This window comes from Schistocerca serialis, chromosome 4 (assembly GCF_023864345.2).
Source record: "Schistocerca serialis cubense isolate TAMUIC-IGC-003099 chromosome 4, iqSchSeri2.2, whole genome shotgun sequence".
NCBI classification, from domain to species: domain Eukaryota; kingdom Metazoa; phylum Arthropoda; class Insecta; order Orthoptera; family Acrididae; genus Schistocerca; species Schistocerca serialis.
Window position 1 is genome coordinate 691,483,055 of NC_064641.1, and position 15,427 is coordinate 691,498,481.

General features: G+C 40.1%; 1 protein-coding gene across 1 annotated transcript in view; it reads right to left on the bottom strand.

Moving 5' to 3' along the window:
* The window catches only part of LOC126473191 (regulator of telomere elongation helicase 1 homolog), a 117,956-nt gene that overhangs the window by 90,738 nt on the left and 11,791 nt on the right, over nt 1–15,427 (bottom strand). Inside the window, exons 5-7 of the mRNA XM_050100086.1 lie at nt 15,251–15,364; nt 12,541–12,747; nt 12,228–12,419 (exon numbers count right to left, since the gene is read on the bottom strand). Of these exons, the coding sequence (XP_049956043.1) occupies nt 12,228–12,419; nt 12,541–12,747; nt 15,251–15,364 (513 nt within the window). The remainder of the gene's footprint in view (nt 1–12,227; nt 12,420–12,540; nt 12,748–15,250; nt 15,365–15,427) is intronic.

A 15,427-nucleotide genomic window follows, 5' to 3' on the forward strand; every position in this document is an offset into this window, starting at 1 on the left:
AAGAACCAGAGGTTGTTGAGGCTTTCAAAGGGAGCATTAGGTGACTACTGACTGAATCAGGGCAAATAAATACAGTAGAAATGAATGAGTAGCTTTGAGTGATGAAATAGTGAAGGCAACAGAAGTCAAACAGGTAACACAAGACTACGAGAAATCCTTGGACATCGACAGGAGATACTGAATTTCTATATCTACATCAATACTCTGTCAACCACTGCGAAGTGAATGGCAGATGGTATGTTCCATCGTACCAGTTATTAACATTTCTTCCGGTTCCATTCACGTATGAATTGCATGAAGAGTTATTGTTTGAATGGCTCTGTGTGATCTAATTATTCTAATCTTGTCTTCAAAATCCCTATGTGAGTGATGCATAGGAGATAGCAGTATTTCCTAGAGTCATTATTTAAATCCATTTCTTGAAACTTTGTTAGTAGACTTCCTCAGGTTAGTTTATGCCTCTTTTCACAAGTCTTCCACTTCAGTTTCTCCAGCAGCTCGGTAACACTCTCCTATGGGTCAAACAAACCTGTGATCATTTGTGCCACTCTTCTCTGTATATGTTTAACATCGCCCCCCCCCCCCCCCCCTCCGTGTTAGTCCTATTTGGTATGAGTTTCACACACTTGACCAATATTACAGAATGGGTCATATGAGTTATTTGTAAGAAATCTACTTTGTAAACTGATTGCACTTCCCCACAGTATTCTACCAATAAACTAAATCTATCACCTGCTTCACCCACAATCGAGCCTATGTGAGCATTCCATTTCATATCCCTACAAAGTGTTGCACCCATGTATTTGTATGAGTTGTCTGATTCCCAATGTGGTTCTTTAATACTTAAGTCATAGGAGACTACATTTTTCATTTTGTGAGGTGCACAATTTTACATTTCTGAGCATTTTAATCAAGTTGCCAATCTTTGCACCACTTCGAAACTTATCAAAATCTGACTGGATATTCATGCAGCTTCTTTCAGACATCACTTCATTATAAGATAACTGCATCAACTGCAAAAAGTCTGAGGTAGCTATTAACATTGTCCACAAGGTCATTAATATACAACATGAACAGCATGAATCAGAATACAGTTCCCTGGGGCACACTTGAAGTTCCTTCTACACTTGACGATGACTCTCTATCCAAGACTATATGCTGCATCCTTCCTATCAAAATGACATCAGCTCAGTCACAAATTTCACTTTATACCCCCATATAATCGAACTTTTGATAATAAATGTAGGTATGGTACCGAGTCAAATGCTTTTCAAAAGTCAAGAAATACTTCATCTACCTGAATGCCTTGATTCCAAGCTTTCAATATGTAATGTGAGAAAAGTGTAAGTCAGGTTTCACATGATCAATGTTTTCGGAATCCAGGATCTATTCGAGATACCTCATTATGTTTGAGCTCAGAATATGGTCCAAGATTTTACAACAAATCAATGTCAAGGATACTGGATGGCAATTTGTGGATAACTTCTAATTAATGAAAGGATGAAATATAAAAATGCAACAAATGAAGCAAGCAAGAGGGAATACAGACATTTAGAAAATGAGACAGACAGGATGTACAAAATTGCTAGAGGACAAATGCATGGCTACAGTAGCTTGTATAATAGGAGAGCGATAGATACCATCAATAGAAAAATTAAAGAGGCCTTTGGAGGAAAGAGAAGCAGCTCAGATGCAAAACCAAGACTAAGCAAGAAGGGAAATGTGAAAGGTGGAAAGAGTATAGAGGGGCTACACACAGGAAATGAATTCTATGGCAATATTAGAGAGGGTAGAAGAAGTAGCTTAAGTTGAGATGGGAAATTCAATACTGTGAGAAGAATTTGATGGAGCACTGGAAGACCTAAGCCGAAACAAGGCCTCTGGAGCAGATGATGTTCCCTCATTAACTACCAATATCACTGAGAGAGCCAGCCATGACAAAAGTATTCCATCCAGTGTGCAAGATGTATGGGACAAGCAACATACCCTCAGACATCAAGAATAATGTAATAATTCCAATTCCAAAGACTTCAGTTGCTGAAAGGTGTGAATATTACTGAACTATCAGTTTAATAAGCTTTGGTTACAAAATACTGACATGAATTACTTACAGAGGAATGGGAAGTTGGTGGATGCTGACCTCAAGGAAGATCAGTTTGGGTTCTGAAGAAATATAGGAACTTGTGAAGCAATACTGACTGGCTACGTCTTCACCTAGGAAACAGCTAAGAAAGGTGAACCTATGTTTGTTGCATCCACTGGTTTAGAAAAAGCACTTGGTAATCTCGAGTGGACTTCTGAAAGTGGCGGAAACAGCCATTATTAACAAGAGTTGAACGGCATTAAATCGAAGCAATGGTTAAGAAGGGCGTGAGACAGGTTTGTAGCCTATCCCCAGATTTAGACCATCTGTACACAGAGCAAGCAATAAAGGGAAAAAAAGGAATAATTGGAGATGGAATTAGAGCTCAATGAGAAGAAATCATAACTTTTGAGGTTTGCCAGTGACATAATTCTGACAAAACAGCAAAGGACTTGGAAGAGCAAGTAAACAGAATGGACAGCGTCTTGAAAGAATGATACAATATGAACATCAACAAAAGTAAAATAAGGATAATGGAATGTAGTCCAATTAAATCAGGTGATGCTGCGGGAATTAGGTTAAGAAATAAGACACTAAAAGTAGCAGATGAGTTTTGGTATTTGAACAGCAAAATAACTGATGATGGCTGAAATAGAGAGGATGTAAAATGTATACTAGCAATGGCAAGAAAAGTGTTTCTGAAGAAGAGAAATTTGCTAACACTGGGTATAGATTTAAGTATTAGAAAGTCTTTTCTGAAAGTATCTGTACAGATTGTAGTCATGTATGGAAGTGAAATATGGACAAAAACAGTTCAGAGAAGAAGAAAATAGAAGCTTTTAAAAGGTGGTGCCACAGAAGAATGCTGAAGATTACGTGGGTAGATCACATAAGGAGGTACTCCACAAAACTAGGGAGAAAAGAAATCTGTGGCACAACCTGATCAGTTGATAGGACACATTCAAAGACATCAAGGAGTCACCAATTTAGTACTGGACGGAAATTTGTGTGTGAGTGGGGGGGGGGGGGGGGGGGGAAAGAGGTAAAAATTGTACAAGAAGACCAAGAGATGAATATGCTACACAGGTTCAAATGGGTTTCATTGGGAGTAGTTATTCAAAGTTGAAGAGGCTTGCACATGATAAGAGTAGTACGGTAGTATGGACAGCTGCATCAAACCAGTCTTCAGATCAACAACTATGACTAACACAACAACAACAAATCAATACCTCAATAGCTTCCTCTTTTATAAAAAAAAAAGAAAGAAAAAAAGAAAGAGAGTATAATGCTCTTACAGATGTCAGTGACTATGTAAGGAGGAAGGAGGAGAAGATCAGTCAAGAAAGATGTTTAAAAATCTTATCCACATGGATTGCTGAATCTGAAACTGCTTACTACAACCACCTACATCACTCACATTTCGTGAAAAACTGAGAAATGATTACTGGTGGTACATTACTGCACTCTAATTTAATATATCAGCATTTATGTAACAGGTTGGTGTATAAATTCAAAGTGTTTTTGTTTTGCATGTTGGTTGCTATGGGTCATTTTACATAAGGTTGTAGAAGCATTATTCACTAGGGGTAAGATTGATACTGCCTACAGGAAAATTAAACAGACCTTTGGAGAAAAAGAGAACCATTTGTATGAATATCAAGAGCTCAGATGAAAAACCAGTTCTAAGCAAAGAAGGGAAAGCAGAAAGGTGGAAGGAGTATATAGAGGGTCTATATAAGGGCGATGTACTTGAGGGCAATATTATGGAAATGGAAGAGGATGTGGATGAAGATGAAATGGGGGATATTATACTGCATGAAGAGTTTGATAGAGCACTGAAAGACACAAGTCGAAACAAGGTCCTGGGAGTAGACAACATTCCATCAGTACTACTGACAGCCTTGGGAGAACCAACCCTGATATAACTCTACCATCCGGTGAGCAAGACGAACCAGACACGTGAAATACTTTAGACTTCAAGAAGAATATAGTAACTCCAATCCCAAAGAAATCAGGTGTTGACACGTGTGAAAATTACTGAACTATCAATTTTATAAGTCACAGTTGCAAAATACTAACACGAATTCTTTACAGACGAATGAAAAAACTGGTAGAAGCCGACCTCGGGGAAGATCGGTTTGGATTCCGTACAAATGTTGGAACACATGAGGCCATACTGACCCAACAACTTATCTTAGAAGAAGGAAAGGCAAATCTATGTTTCTACCATTTGTCAACTTGGAGAAAGTTTGACAATGTTGACTGAAATACTCTCTTTCAAATTCTGAAGGTGGCAGGGATCAAACACAGGGACTGAAGGGCTGTTTATAATTTGTACAGAAACCAGATGTCAGTTATAAGAGTCAAGGGGCATGAAAGGGAAGCAGTGGTTGAGAAGAGAGTGAGGCAGGGTTGTAGCCTATCCCCAATGTTATTCAATCTGTACATTGAGCATGCAGTAAAGGAAACAAAAGAAAAATTCAGAGTAGGAATTAAAAGCCATGTACAAGAAATAGAAACTTTGAGGTTTGCCAGTGACATTGTAATTCTGTCAGAGAAAGCAAAGGACCTGGAAGAACAGTTAAACGAAATGGACAGTGTCTTGAAAGGACGATATAAGATGAAGATCAACAAAAACTAGGATAATGGAATGTAGTTGCATTAAATCAGGTGATGCTGAGAGAATTAGATTAGGAAATGAGACACTTAAAATAGTAGATGAGTTTTGCTATTTGGGGAGCAAAGTAACCGATGATAGAGTAGAGAGGATACAAAATATAGACTGGCTATGGCTAGGGAAGCGTTTCTGCAGAAAAGAAATTTGTTAACACTGGGTATAGAATTAAGTGTCAGGAAGTATTTTCTCAAAATATTTATATGGAGTGTAGCCTTGTATGGAAGTAAAAGATGGCCAATAAATGGTTTAAACAAGAAGAGAATAGGCACTTTCAAAATGTGGTGCTACAGAAGAATGCTGAAGATTAGATGGGTAGATTACGTAACTAATGAAAAGGTAATGAATAGAATTGGGGAGAAGAGAAATTTGTGGCACAACTTGACTAGAAGAAGGGATCGGTTGGTAGGACATGTTCTGAGGCATCAAGGGATCACCAATTCAGTGTTGGAGGGCAGCATGGAGGGTAAAAACCACAGAGGGAGACAAAGAGATGAATACACTAAGCAGATTCAGAAGGATGTAGGTCATCATAGGTACTTGGAGATGAAGAAGCTTGCACAGGATATAGCAGCATGGAGAGCTGCATCAAACCAGTCTCAGGACTGAAGACTACAACAACAACAACATGGTTTTATTTACTGATTGTTATTTTTTTATTTATAGTTCACTGTTGCTATTTGAATTCATCTATTGTCGTTTTGTCATTTGGAGGTAGTGAGTGGAGCTGTGGACGCTAGAAAATGGAGTGCCAAGTGGAGAAATAGGAACATTTCCGACCTATTCTTCTGTTTGAGTTCAATAGAGGGGTGACAGCAGCAAAGGCAGCCAGAAACATGTGTTGTGTATGGGGATAATGTCATCAGACAGAGCAGAGCAAGAAAATGGCTTTCTCATTTTAAAGAGGTTTGTTTCAATGTTAGTTAGTCTCCACATTCAGGAAGACCTTCAGGGTTTGATGAAGATCATTTAAACACATTAATCCACAACAGTCCATGTCAGTGCACTCAAGAACTGGCAAATGTGTTGAACTGTGATCATTCCACCATTGTGCAACATTTACATGCAACGGGGAAGGTTCAAAAATTGGGTGTATGGGTACTGCATGCTTAAGCTAAAATCACAAAAATCAGTGGGTGGCCATAGTGCATCTCTGCTTATATATCATCAATTGGTTCATGAACAACACCAACCATTCCTATCCTGTATCGTTAATGGTGACCAGAAATGGTGTCTTTATACTAATGTAAGGAAAAGAAAGGAATGGTTCAGACCAAACAAAGCAGCAACTCCCCATACAAAGACCAGTGCACATCCACCAAAGGATGACTGTGTAGTGTACTATAAATTGCTTTCCTGAGGTGTAACCACTGCTGCTGACATTTATAGTCTTGATGTCTTGCAGATGAAACCCAAGAACAAGAAAAAAGAAGACTGCACAAAATGATGCTACTCCACGATAACGACTACCCATATTCTGCTAGACTACCCAAAAACACTATACAGGAGTCATCTGCACCCATCTTATTAACTTGATCTTCCAGATAAAAACACGCTCCACCTCAAAACCATGTGAATTCTATAGTCCCAGAATTGAAAGCTTTCCCAGCATTAGCAGACCATTGTAAACAGTGAAGGAGAATATACTACTGGTGGCTGTGTCTCTTTTACATGTACCTGTTGTGTTTATTAAACTTATGGGAAAAATGCTACAAATTTGTGAACTAACCCAATATCTCATTCCATCTATAAAGATAAAATGTGCTTATCTCCAAATAAATAAAGGAGCAGCAGCACCAGTGCTCGCAGTGTGGTTTCAGTTGCCTGAGACTACAGTCGTGTGTGTGAGTTGCGTTTGCGTATGTGTGTCTATTGTTGACAAACACCCTAATTGCCAACAGCTATAATTGTGAAAGTCTTTTTGTTGTGCCTATCTCTGACTCAGCATCTCTCCACTATATGGTGAGTAGCAAATTTCCTTCTCATGATATTGTTGCTCATATTTTTTTCTCACACATCTGTCTCATCATTTTGAAAATCAACAAGAAAGCCATTACATACAGAGCCTATTTGTTTTTCTTGTTTACATATTAATATGTGTGCAGAGATCCATTTGCTTGAAACTTCCTGGGAGATTAAAACTGTATGCTGGATCAAGAGGCAAACTTGTGAACTTTGCCTTTCATAGGCAAGTGCTCTACTGGTTAAGCTAACCAAGCACGACTCCTAAACCATCCTCACAGCTTTACTTCTGTCAGTACCTTATCTCCTGGACATATGGTACTGGTGGAAATAAAGATGTGAAGATGGATTGTGAGTCGTGCTTGGGTAGCTCAGTTGATAAAGCACTTGCCCATGAAAGTCGAAGGTCCCGAGTTCGAGTCTCAGTCTGGATCATAGTTTTTAATCTGGAGGAAATTTCATATCAGTGCAAACCCCACTGCAGAGTGAAGATTTCTTTTGGAACCATTCCCCAGGCTGTGGCTAAGCCATGTCTTGCCAGAACCTTTTCTTCCATGAGTGCTAGTCTTTCAAGTTTCACACAGAATGAGATTTCATCCATTTCATTTTCCCCTTTACAGCTTCCACAAGGTGACCCCAGAAACTGTCGTCTTCCCCAGACTTTCTCCAATGAATCCACCATCAAATCTACTATCATACAGCTCTTTTCCTGAACTCATAAGTGAATTCCATGTGGGATGGTCTCCTCTGGTAATGTCTTCCTTTTGAAGATGGGATACGGTGGAAGTTTATTGCCATCTGATGTAATGCACATCATCTCTGTGCATCTTAGTTTCTCCGTTCGTCTTAGTTTCTCCATTCCAGTTGTCCTCACAAGGACACTTTCTGAGCCAGTTGGAGCAACAGAGGTGTTGTGAGGTGTATCAAAAAACAATGGCATCTGGTCTGTGTTACCAACCTGGGTGAGGAAACAGTCATATTGCTGTTGCACTTGTATTACATAACGGTGGAACTCGATTATTTTATCTGTGTAGTCTCAAGCTAAACAATGACGCAAAGACGTTCTCCTTCGTAGACTGAGAATTTGTCATCTCATAAAACAAATCACCCAACCAACGCTTGCTTTAAAATCTTTTCTGTCAATGTTGAGCATGACAGCTATCTCACAAGCTTTGTTCTGAATCATTTTGTAAGAGGTAGCACAAACATCATTCTGAAGTTCATTGACATTACCAATTACATCACTATAAATTTCAGCATATTTCCCTGTTTTAGGCCCATGGAAAGATTCGAAGCTTACCTTTGCAGCCATGTGTTTATCTTCTTGCCTCCATCAACAACATATTGAGTTAGGATCAACAGAGAAAGGTCTTCCTGCAGCTTTCAATCCATTTGTATTGGTGCAAGGTAACACTTAATGACGACTTTACTTTTTAGAGTTCAATCAGTTCTCCATGTTTGGATTTCTCCTGTCCTGTCCTGACCTGTCCTCCTCAGACTTGTGGTTAATGCCACAGCTGAGGTGATCATGTCTAGTGTTTCATTTACTCAACATTTCACTTTCATACATACTCAACATTTTACTTTCATATATAGTTCAGTTCTTGTTCCATTGACTTCCTACTGGTCTCTGGTGGAGCCACCAGAGACCGGTAGAAATTCAATGGAAGTAGCCGTTTCCTACAGGTGGACCATACAGCCATTTCCTACTTTGCTGTAGTGCCGTCACTATTTTTTGGCCAATACTGTGGAAAATAGCAGCTCAGCCACAGCAGATGAAGAAGCCATAAACAGAAAGTGGCGGGCAAGGCACTGGCATCACAGTCACAGGAACAGGGCTGTTTATGCACTGTAGGGCCAATCAAGCTGGGGACCAAAATCCTGTTGGAACAGCAGAAATATGGGGCTCTTGCAGGTCACACCAAGCACCACTGATCACACCACTGATCCACAGATCAGTTATTCCGTACATAGCTGTAAGCAGTACATCAGCACAACAAATGAGTTTTTAACCATTATAAACAACAGTCAATTCTAGCAGAGGCATTTACAAAAAAGCAGCACTTATTACAACAAGAGGGCTATGGAGAGAGCCACAGGTCAGCAAGCAGCCACTACAACTTTGGACCTTTGCCACTGCTGGACCATTTTCTAGCACCAAGTCTTTCTAACTGGACTTTGCACCTTTCTATTGGTGGGCCACCTCCAGGCTCACTTCAGCCGAAGCCATACTCCTTCCCTAGCAATACAGCTGCTGCCCTCCTACAATGGTATTGGTATCCTGGCACCATGTGCCTTTGGTCAGAAGGTCAAATTCTCCTGGAAGCTGTCACCCCTACAACCGTTCTAGCACACTTCTGCACCACTGTGACCTTCCATAAACGGCCAGGCCATAGGTGACTGGGGCATGTGCTGCTGAATGGGCTTCTGGGTGACAGCTTTCATGGATGCCTATGTCACGGCCAGCTTCTTGTCTGACAGCTGGCCACCGCAGGGCATCATGTGTCATCCATGCCACATGACAAAGGGGAGGAAAGGGGGGTCACCATGCTACAAGTGTAGCACCACAAATCTCAATAAAATGTTTAACTCTCTCGTGTAGTCTTCCTGAGTTACCAATGGTCTGCACACTCACTGCAACCCAACTCTGCACAAATGCAGATCACGGTCTTCATGAAACCTTCTGATCTTCCATGCATTCAACATCAATGTTGGGTTCAAAGTGTTAAAGGGACCCTTATAGGGCCAGGTAATTACATACATTTAAACAGGATCATGCAATTGCTGTGATTTGCTTTCCTGCTACAGTTTAAACGCTTTCAGCAAATCTCACCCATTATTTTTAACTTATCATCAATTTTATTGCTTATTGTTTCTATTATTATTATTATTATTATTATTATTACCGTATATAGCATCTGATACTGTTGGAGAATGGACAAAATGTTCTTGGGTACTCAAGCCATGTCAATATGATAAAATTTTCAAGCTTTTGTCATTTGCCCCCACAACCATCCCCAGGAGCTAAAATTTCTGACTGTCAGGGTATGTAAGATGTCCACTGTATATACACAAGGCAGCAGCATCAACAACGTTCTGGAGATAGGCTGAATTAATGCATATGCACAAGGTGAGCTAAGCAGCCCATCACAGCACTGACCCACCATGGGTGCACTGACATCAGCAAGCATACGGAATCAGCCCCACATTCGAAACTGCTCATCCCGCAGAAATGTAAGTGACAAGAATTTCCCTCTGTTTCTGTTTGGTGCCCAAGGCTTGCTCCTTGACCTACTAAGTGCATAGCCATGTTCTCTGTAGAAGTTTTTGCACCAAATTCAAATACTGACTACCACTTTTATGGTAAAACCTCGAAACAGTCATCTGAGCCAAGATTATCGTGTTCTCAAATAGTATTCTGTGACCAATAACTAGGCACTGTTCTGTCATGGCTGAATTGTATAGTTCTCTCTGTTTTATGTGGTGCTTCTGTTCAGCACAGTGCACACCAACTGTGTGGGTGGTTTGTTCTACATACTAACAATTGGATGTTATCATTATTAATTTGTCATGTTAAGCAGAATCCAAACTGTCAAGGTGAACCTAACACAATTCACTAGCTGTTGGTGCCACGTGGATTAGTCACCAGAAACATGACACACAGACAGTCTTTAATATCATTGGAATATCTGTGTTATTGTACATTGCACCTTTGGAAGATGGCAAAACTAGTAATTCCCATCCAATGAAATACCATGGAAGCAAGTACAGTATGTCTGCACTATACTTAGCAAAGTATTACACACACATGTAAACAAATGACAAGACGTGGATGAGATGACTAAAAACTACTCTAAATTTCATGTCAGCAAATACGGTATATAAATAACTGAAGCAGCAAAAGGTAAGAACTCTCTTTACTGCTGAGTCCTTGAGTGGTCAGTAGGCACAAAAATAAGACTGAAAGCACTGCTAAACTTTCAGACAATGTACTTCCTTGGAGCTAATTAGCACAGAATACACAGATACCTACATAGCTATTTTACCCTAGGCGACTGTATTGTATTGGTACTGCAGCTGAACTGCCCCAAAATAGTACAAAAGACCAAGAGTGTGGTGTCATGCAGCTTCTAGATGGATAAAGAGCCCCTTCAGGGCCCTCCAACACTTTAAGTACATATTAATGTGTATGGGGTGGCAACAGGAAGGGCATCCGGCCACCCCTTAAAAATTAACCATGCTAAATCCGACCTTAACCATGGTGACCCTGCGCAAAATGCGGGACAAAGGCACTAGCACACAAACACACACACACACACACACACACACACACACACACACGCGCGCCTGTCTCCTTACACTGTGCTCATTCAGCTGGCGAATGACCCGCAATGTACGGAGACAGGTGCATGCATGTGAGTGAATAGGGGGAGGAGGGGGGGAGGGAGAGGGAGGGGGGGGCAGAGAGAGAGAGAGGGGGCGGGGAGAGGGGGAGAGAGAGGGGGAGGAGGGAGGGAGAGAGGGGGGAGGGGGGAGAGAGGGGGAGGGGAGAGAGGGGGAGGGGGGAGGGGGGAGAGGGGGAGGGGGGAGGGAGGGGGAGAGAGGGAGGGAGGGAGAGAGGGAGAGAGAGAGAGAGAGAGAGAGAGAGAGAGAGAGAGAGAGAGAGAGAGTGTGTGTGTGTGTGTGTGTGTGTGTGTGTCCTACATCTTGAGAAAGGAATTTCATTCTGAAACCTAGAAAAGCAAACCTCTGTGCCATTTGTTTGTGTATCTGTTGATGGTGCAGCACTTCTGCTTTCCCATGAGTCATCTCTTTATTGCTAAATAATTTGTTAAAATCTTTATTCCACAAAGAAGACATGTAGTCGTCATCTTTTAGTTGCAGCAGGAGGTAGAGGTAGGGGGAGGGGAAAGGAGTTGTTGATGTCGTCGTCGTGGGAGGAGGAGGAGGAGGTGGAGGTGGAGGAGTTAGTGGTGACATCAAGTTCTTCAAACACATATATGTAATAACCTCAAGTTTAATATGTCACAAACAGACACAAACAAGTAACTCTACAGTTAATTAATAGGTTTTAAAAGGAAGGAAGACTAGGGTGTAATGTTCCATAACGGATCGATCATTATAGATAAAGCCTAAGCTCAAATGGGGGTAGGGTACGAAGAAAATCAGCATTTCTTTTCAAAGGAACCATCCCAGTATTTGACCTAAGTTGTTTAGGAAAACACTGAAGACCTAAAACTGGAAGGATGGGTGGAAATTTGAGCTTTCGGGCTCCAGTAGTTTAAATATGTGCCGAATCACAGGTGTCAGGTTTATGAAAGGAAAACATATTTAACATAAATTGCATTCCAGTTGTGATAGTGAAATAACCTAGCTCCAAAATCACAAAGTCAATGAAATACTACCCAAAATGGGAGCTAAAACATTTATCTACCAGTATGACTGTATCTGTAACATCAGTACAGTGCAGAACTTGCTATGGAAGTATTATCACATTGTGAAACTCACCTTATAGCAGCGTTTAACATGATCAATGTGTCGGGATGAATTTACATCTGTACTAAATGCTATCCTCAGCACTTCTACAAATTTCTGTAGACCTGTACCCTTCCTCTGGAATGGTGAAGTACTTGTTGTTGACAAATACTGGATAATTTTACTAAGTAAGTCAACAACAAGATTTTTTCTGCCATGTGTAATCTGTTAAAAAGAAAGTTACTTTAGAATCATGAAAAACAGTGACAAAATAAAATAAAATTTGTTTCTTGGGAGAACTAAATATCAAAATACATCTGAAAAGTACAAGCCCTCAACAATTCACCTCAGCTTTAGACATAAGCTCAAAAAGAAAGCTTCCAGGATATGTGCTACCCTCTGGAGTAACCTCAACTGCATCAACTGCCTTTTCCAGTTCCAGGAACATTGTCTTAAGGACACACAAATCATCTGCTGTGAAGTCCTTCGGTGTTGAATCACCATCGGACTGAGTAAATCCAGTCTGCGTTTCAGCATACATGTCTTCCATTACCTGGGAAAAATTAAAGGTACTGTCTGTTACATACCAAAATAACAATACTTTCTAATGTGTTACATTGTAAGACAGACATCTGCTGTTAAAAAAGTTTGATAATATCCATTATTGTAACACTCTGTACAACACTTCAGCATACTCAGTCTGAGAGAGAGAAAAGCGGGAGGGAGGGGGTGGGGGTTGAGAGAGAGAGAGAGAGAGAGAGAGAGAGAGAGAGAGAGAGAGAGAGAGAGAGAGAGAGAATGGGGGGGGGGGGTTAGGGATGAGTGGGTATGATGCTGTGGTGGAAAACAAACAGACATAATAGAGAACAGTCATTTGGTGTGGCGACATAGTACGGGGTGTATACGCGGACAAGGAAAAAAATATTCCCGGATTTCCTGGTTAAAAACACACTATCTCCCAGGTGAAAATACACTTCTTCCGTGTTAAGTGACATTATACTTTTCCTCATAACTGTAAAACTTATCAGTCCTTTGAATGGTTATGGTTATGGTTTTATACACCGGCATAGAATTACTCAGCCCTTTAGAAAACAAAACTCAGACAAAAAGACCATGTCCGCTGCACATTTTCGTATTGCTAAAGTACAAATTTGAATTCCACCAAACACTGCATGTTACTTTCCGAAGCATTGAAAATGAGATTGCGATGCACTTTTGTAAGCCAGTCATAACTTACGCCATGTGATCTCGCCAGCTGATACAGCGGATATTCAGAGCTTAGGACACACGATGTAGTCAACCAATAGCATTATCACTGTTAAGTAGCATGTACACACAAATAGGAAAAGTTTATGGTGTAAATTAATATATATAGTGTTGCTACAAGAAAAGCAGAGCTTTCACATATAATACTGGTCTCGACGAATAATAAGCTGCAAGAGAAGTGAAACTTTCATGCATAATGTTGATCTTTTTTGTGCGTGTTACACTTTAAGATACGTCACACAAATGTACCAGTAAAATTTTTAATACCGACATAAATGTCTGATCTCCTGAGCTCGAAATTTTTTCCAAATGGTCATCCTCAAATATGTGATTATTAAAAGAGAGTCAAACTCTCTGTTATTTAACAAATTCATCACACATTCTCATACTTAGTTCATCTTGCGTAAAAAGAAATTTACTTTGAAAGCAACATTTTTCAATCAATCATTCACAATGTTTTCCCGCAACCTGTCAGGAAGAGGTTCCTTTCAGCAGTTGCCAGAGGGCGCCAGATAACAGGCGTCACCACAGTTGCACAGCTATGATGACACAGGAAGCCTGTATGTTCGTACAAGTAAAATATTAGAAGATCTTACGTTATGACATAAAAGAAACAAGACATCAGAGGAATTTCATGAACCAAACTAAAATGCATAATTCGGCTTAAAGTGCGCATTCGTATGTCCAGATTCGGTTGTAAATTTTCTTGGAGTACCAGTGTATTATCTCATTTTTGGTTCTTTATTATAGCATAATGCCATATGTGCTAGAAGATGGAAACATGCTCTTTTGAAATGCAGTAAACAGTTGAAACTAGCCAATAGTGTGGAATTAAACACTTCGTTTCAATAAATTGACTGCCTCAGTGGATACGATTAATAAAGCCATATTTATTTAGCAAATCGACAAAAATAACTTCGTTGTTCTGCAAGGCGATTAAAGCTTAACTGGAAATGCTGCCCGAGGCAGATGCCCTGGTTTGCTGCCAATAAATATGGCAGCTTGCGCGCGCCAGTAAAATTTTTCCGGGTAGCATCTTGCACAGCTAACATCCACACATTTGTAGCCAGAAGCGAGAAAAGGTACATGCGCGACTCAACTGTGCATGCGCATGGGCTCGCTTGCAACTCCTCACACGAATCTAATGTAAACAGTTATGACGTCATGCTCATCAGAGGCAATTTGTTGTTATGAAGCATAGCATAGTCTTCCTAATGACTTTGACACATTTTGCTACTGGAAGGAGCACTGTGTTTTGCTGTGTATATGGCACATTTCCTTTGCAACTTCAGTTTTATTTTAGTTTTTTCCTCTTGTTCATGTTTTATTGCTGCAGTATCATTCTGCAGTGGCAGGATGCAGTAATATCCTTTGTTAGATTATAATTTCTTCCAGTCAAAATTACATAAACATAACTGAAAACTAAAACAAACAAAAAAAGTCCTGGAATTCTAAAAAAATTCCCGCTTTTCTCCCGGATGAAAAAATTCCCGGGTTTTTCCCGGATTTCCTGTTTGTCCTGGGTCGAATACACCCTGTAGTAGCTAGAGAGTGTGCATATATATTTTATAAAATTAATGTTGCCTATTGCAGGAAGACACTATTATATAAAATGAATAATGTCATAAAATAAGTCATGTCACATACAAGAGAGCCTGCAACAGCAGAAGGCAAAGAACCCCCAAATCATGTAAGGATCTGGTGATAAAATAAATGGACACACTTACCTTTCTTATTCCTACCAAGCAAATACTGCTAATCACTGAAGGAAAGAACAAACAGATACTAACCTGAGTAACCTCTTGTATGCACAGGGCAATATCAGAACTTGATATTTGGAAAGAGGCAGATTCTTCACACATTTTCTCAATATTATGTGCCTCATCCAGAATTATAACATTGTTCTGAAAAGAAGATGTGATTATTAGTTCAGTATTGTGATAGACACATGATTCTTTAACAACAGC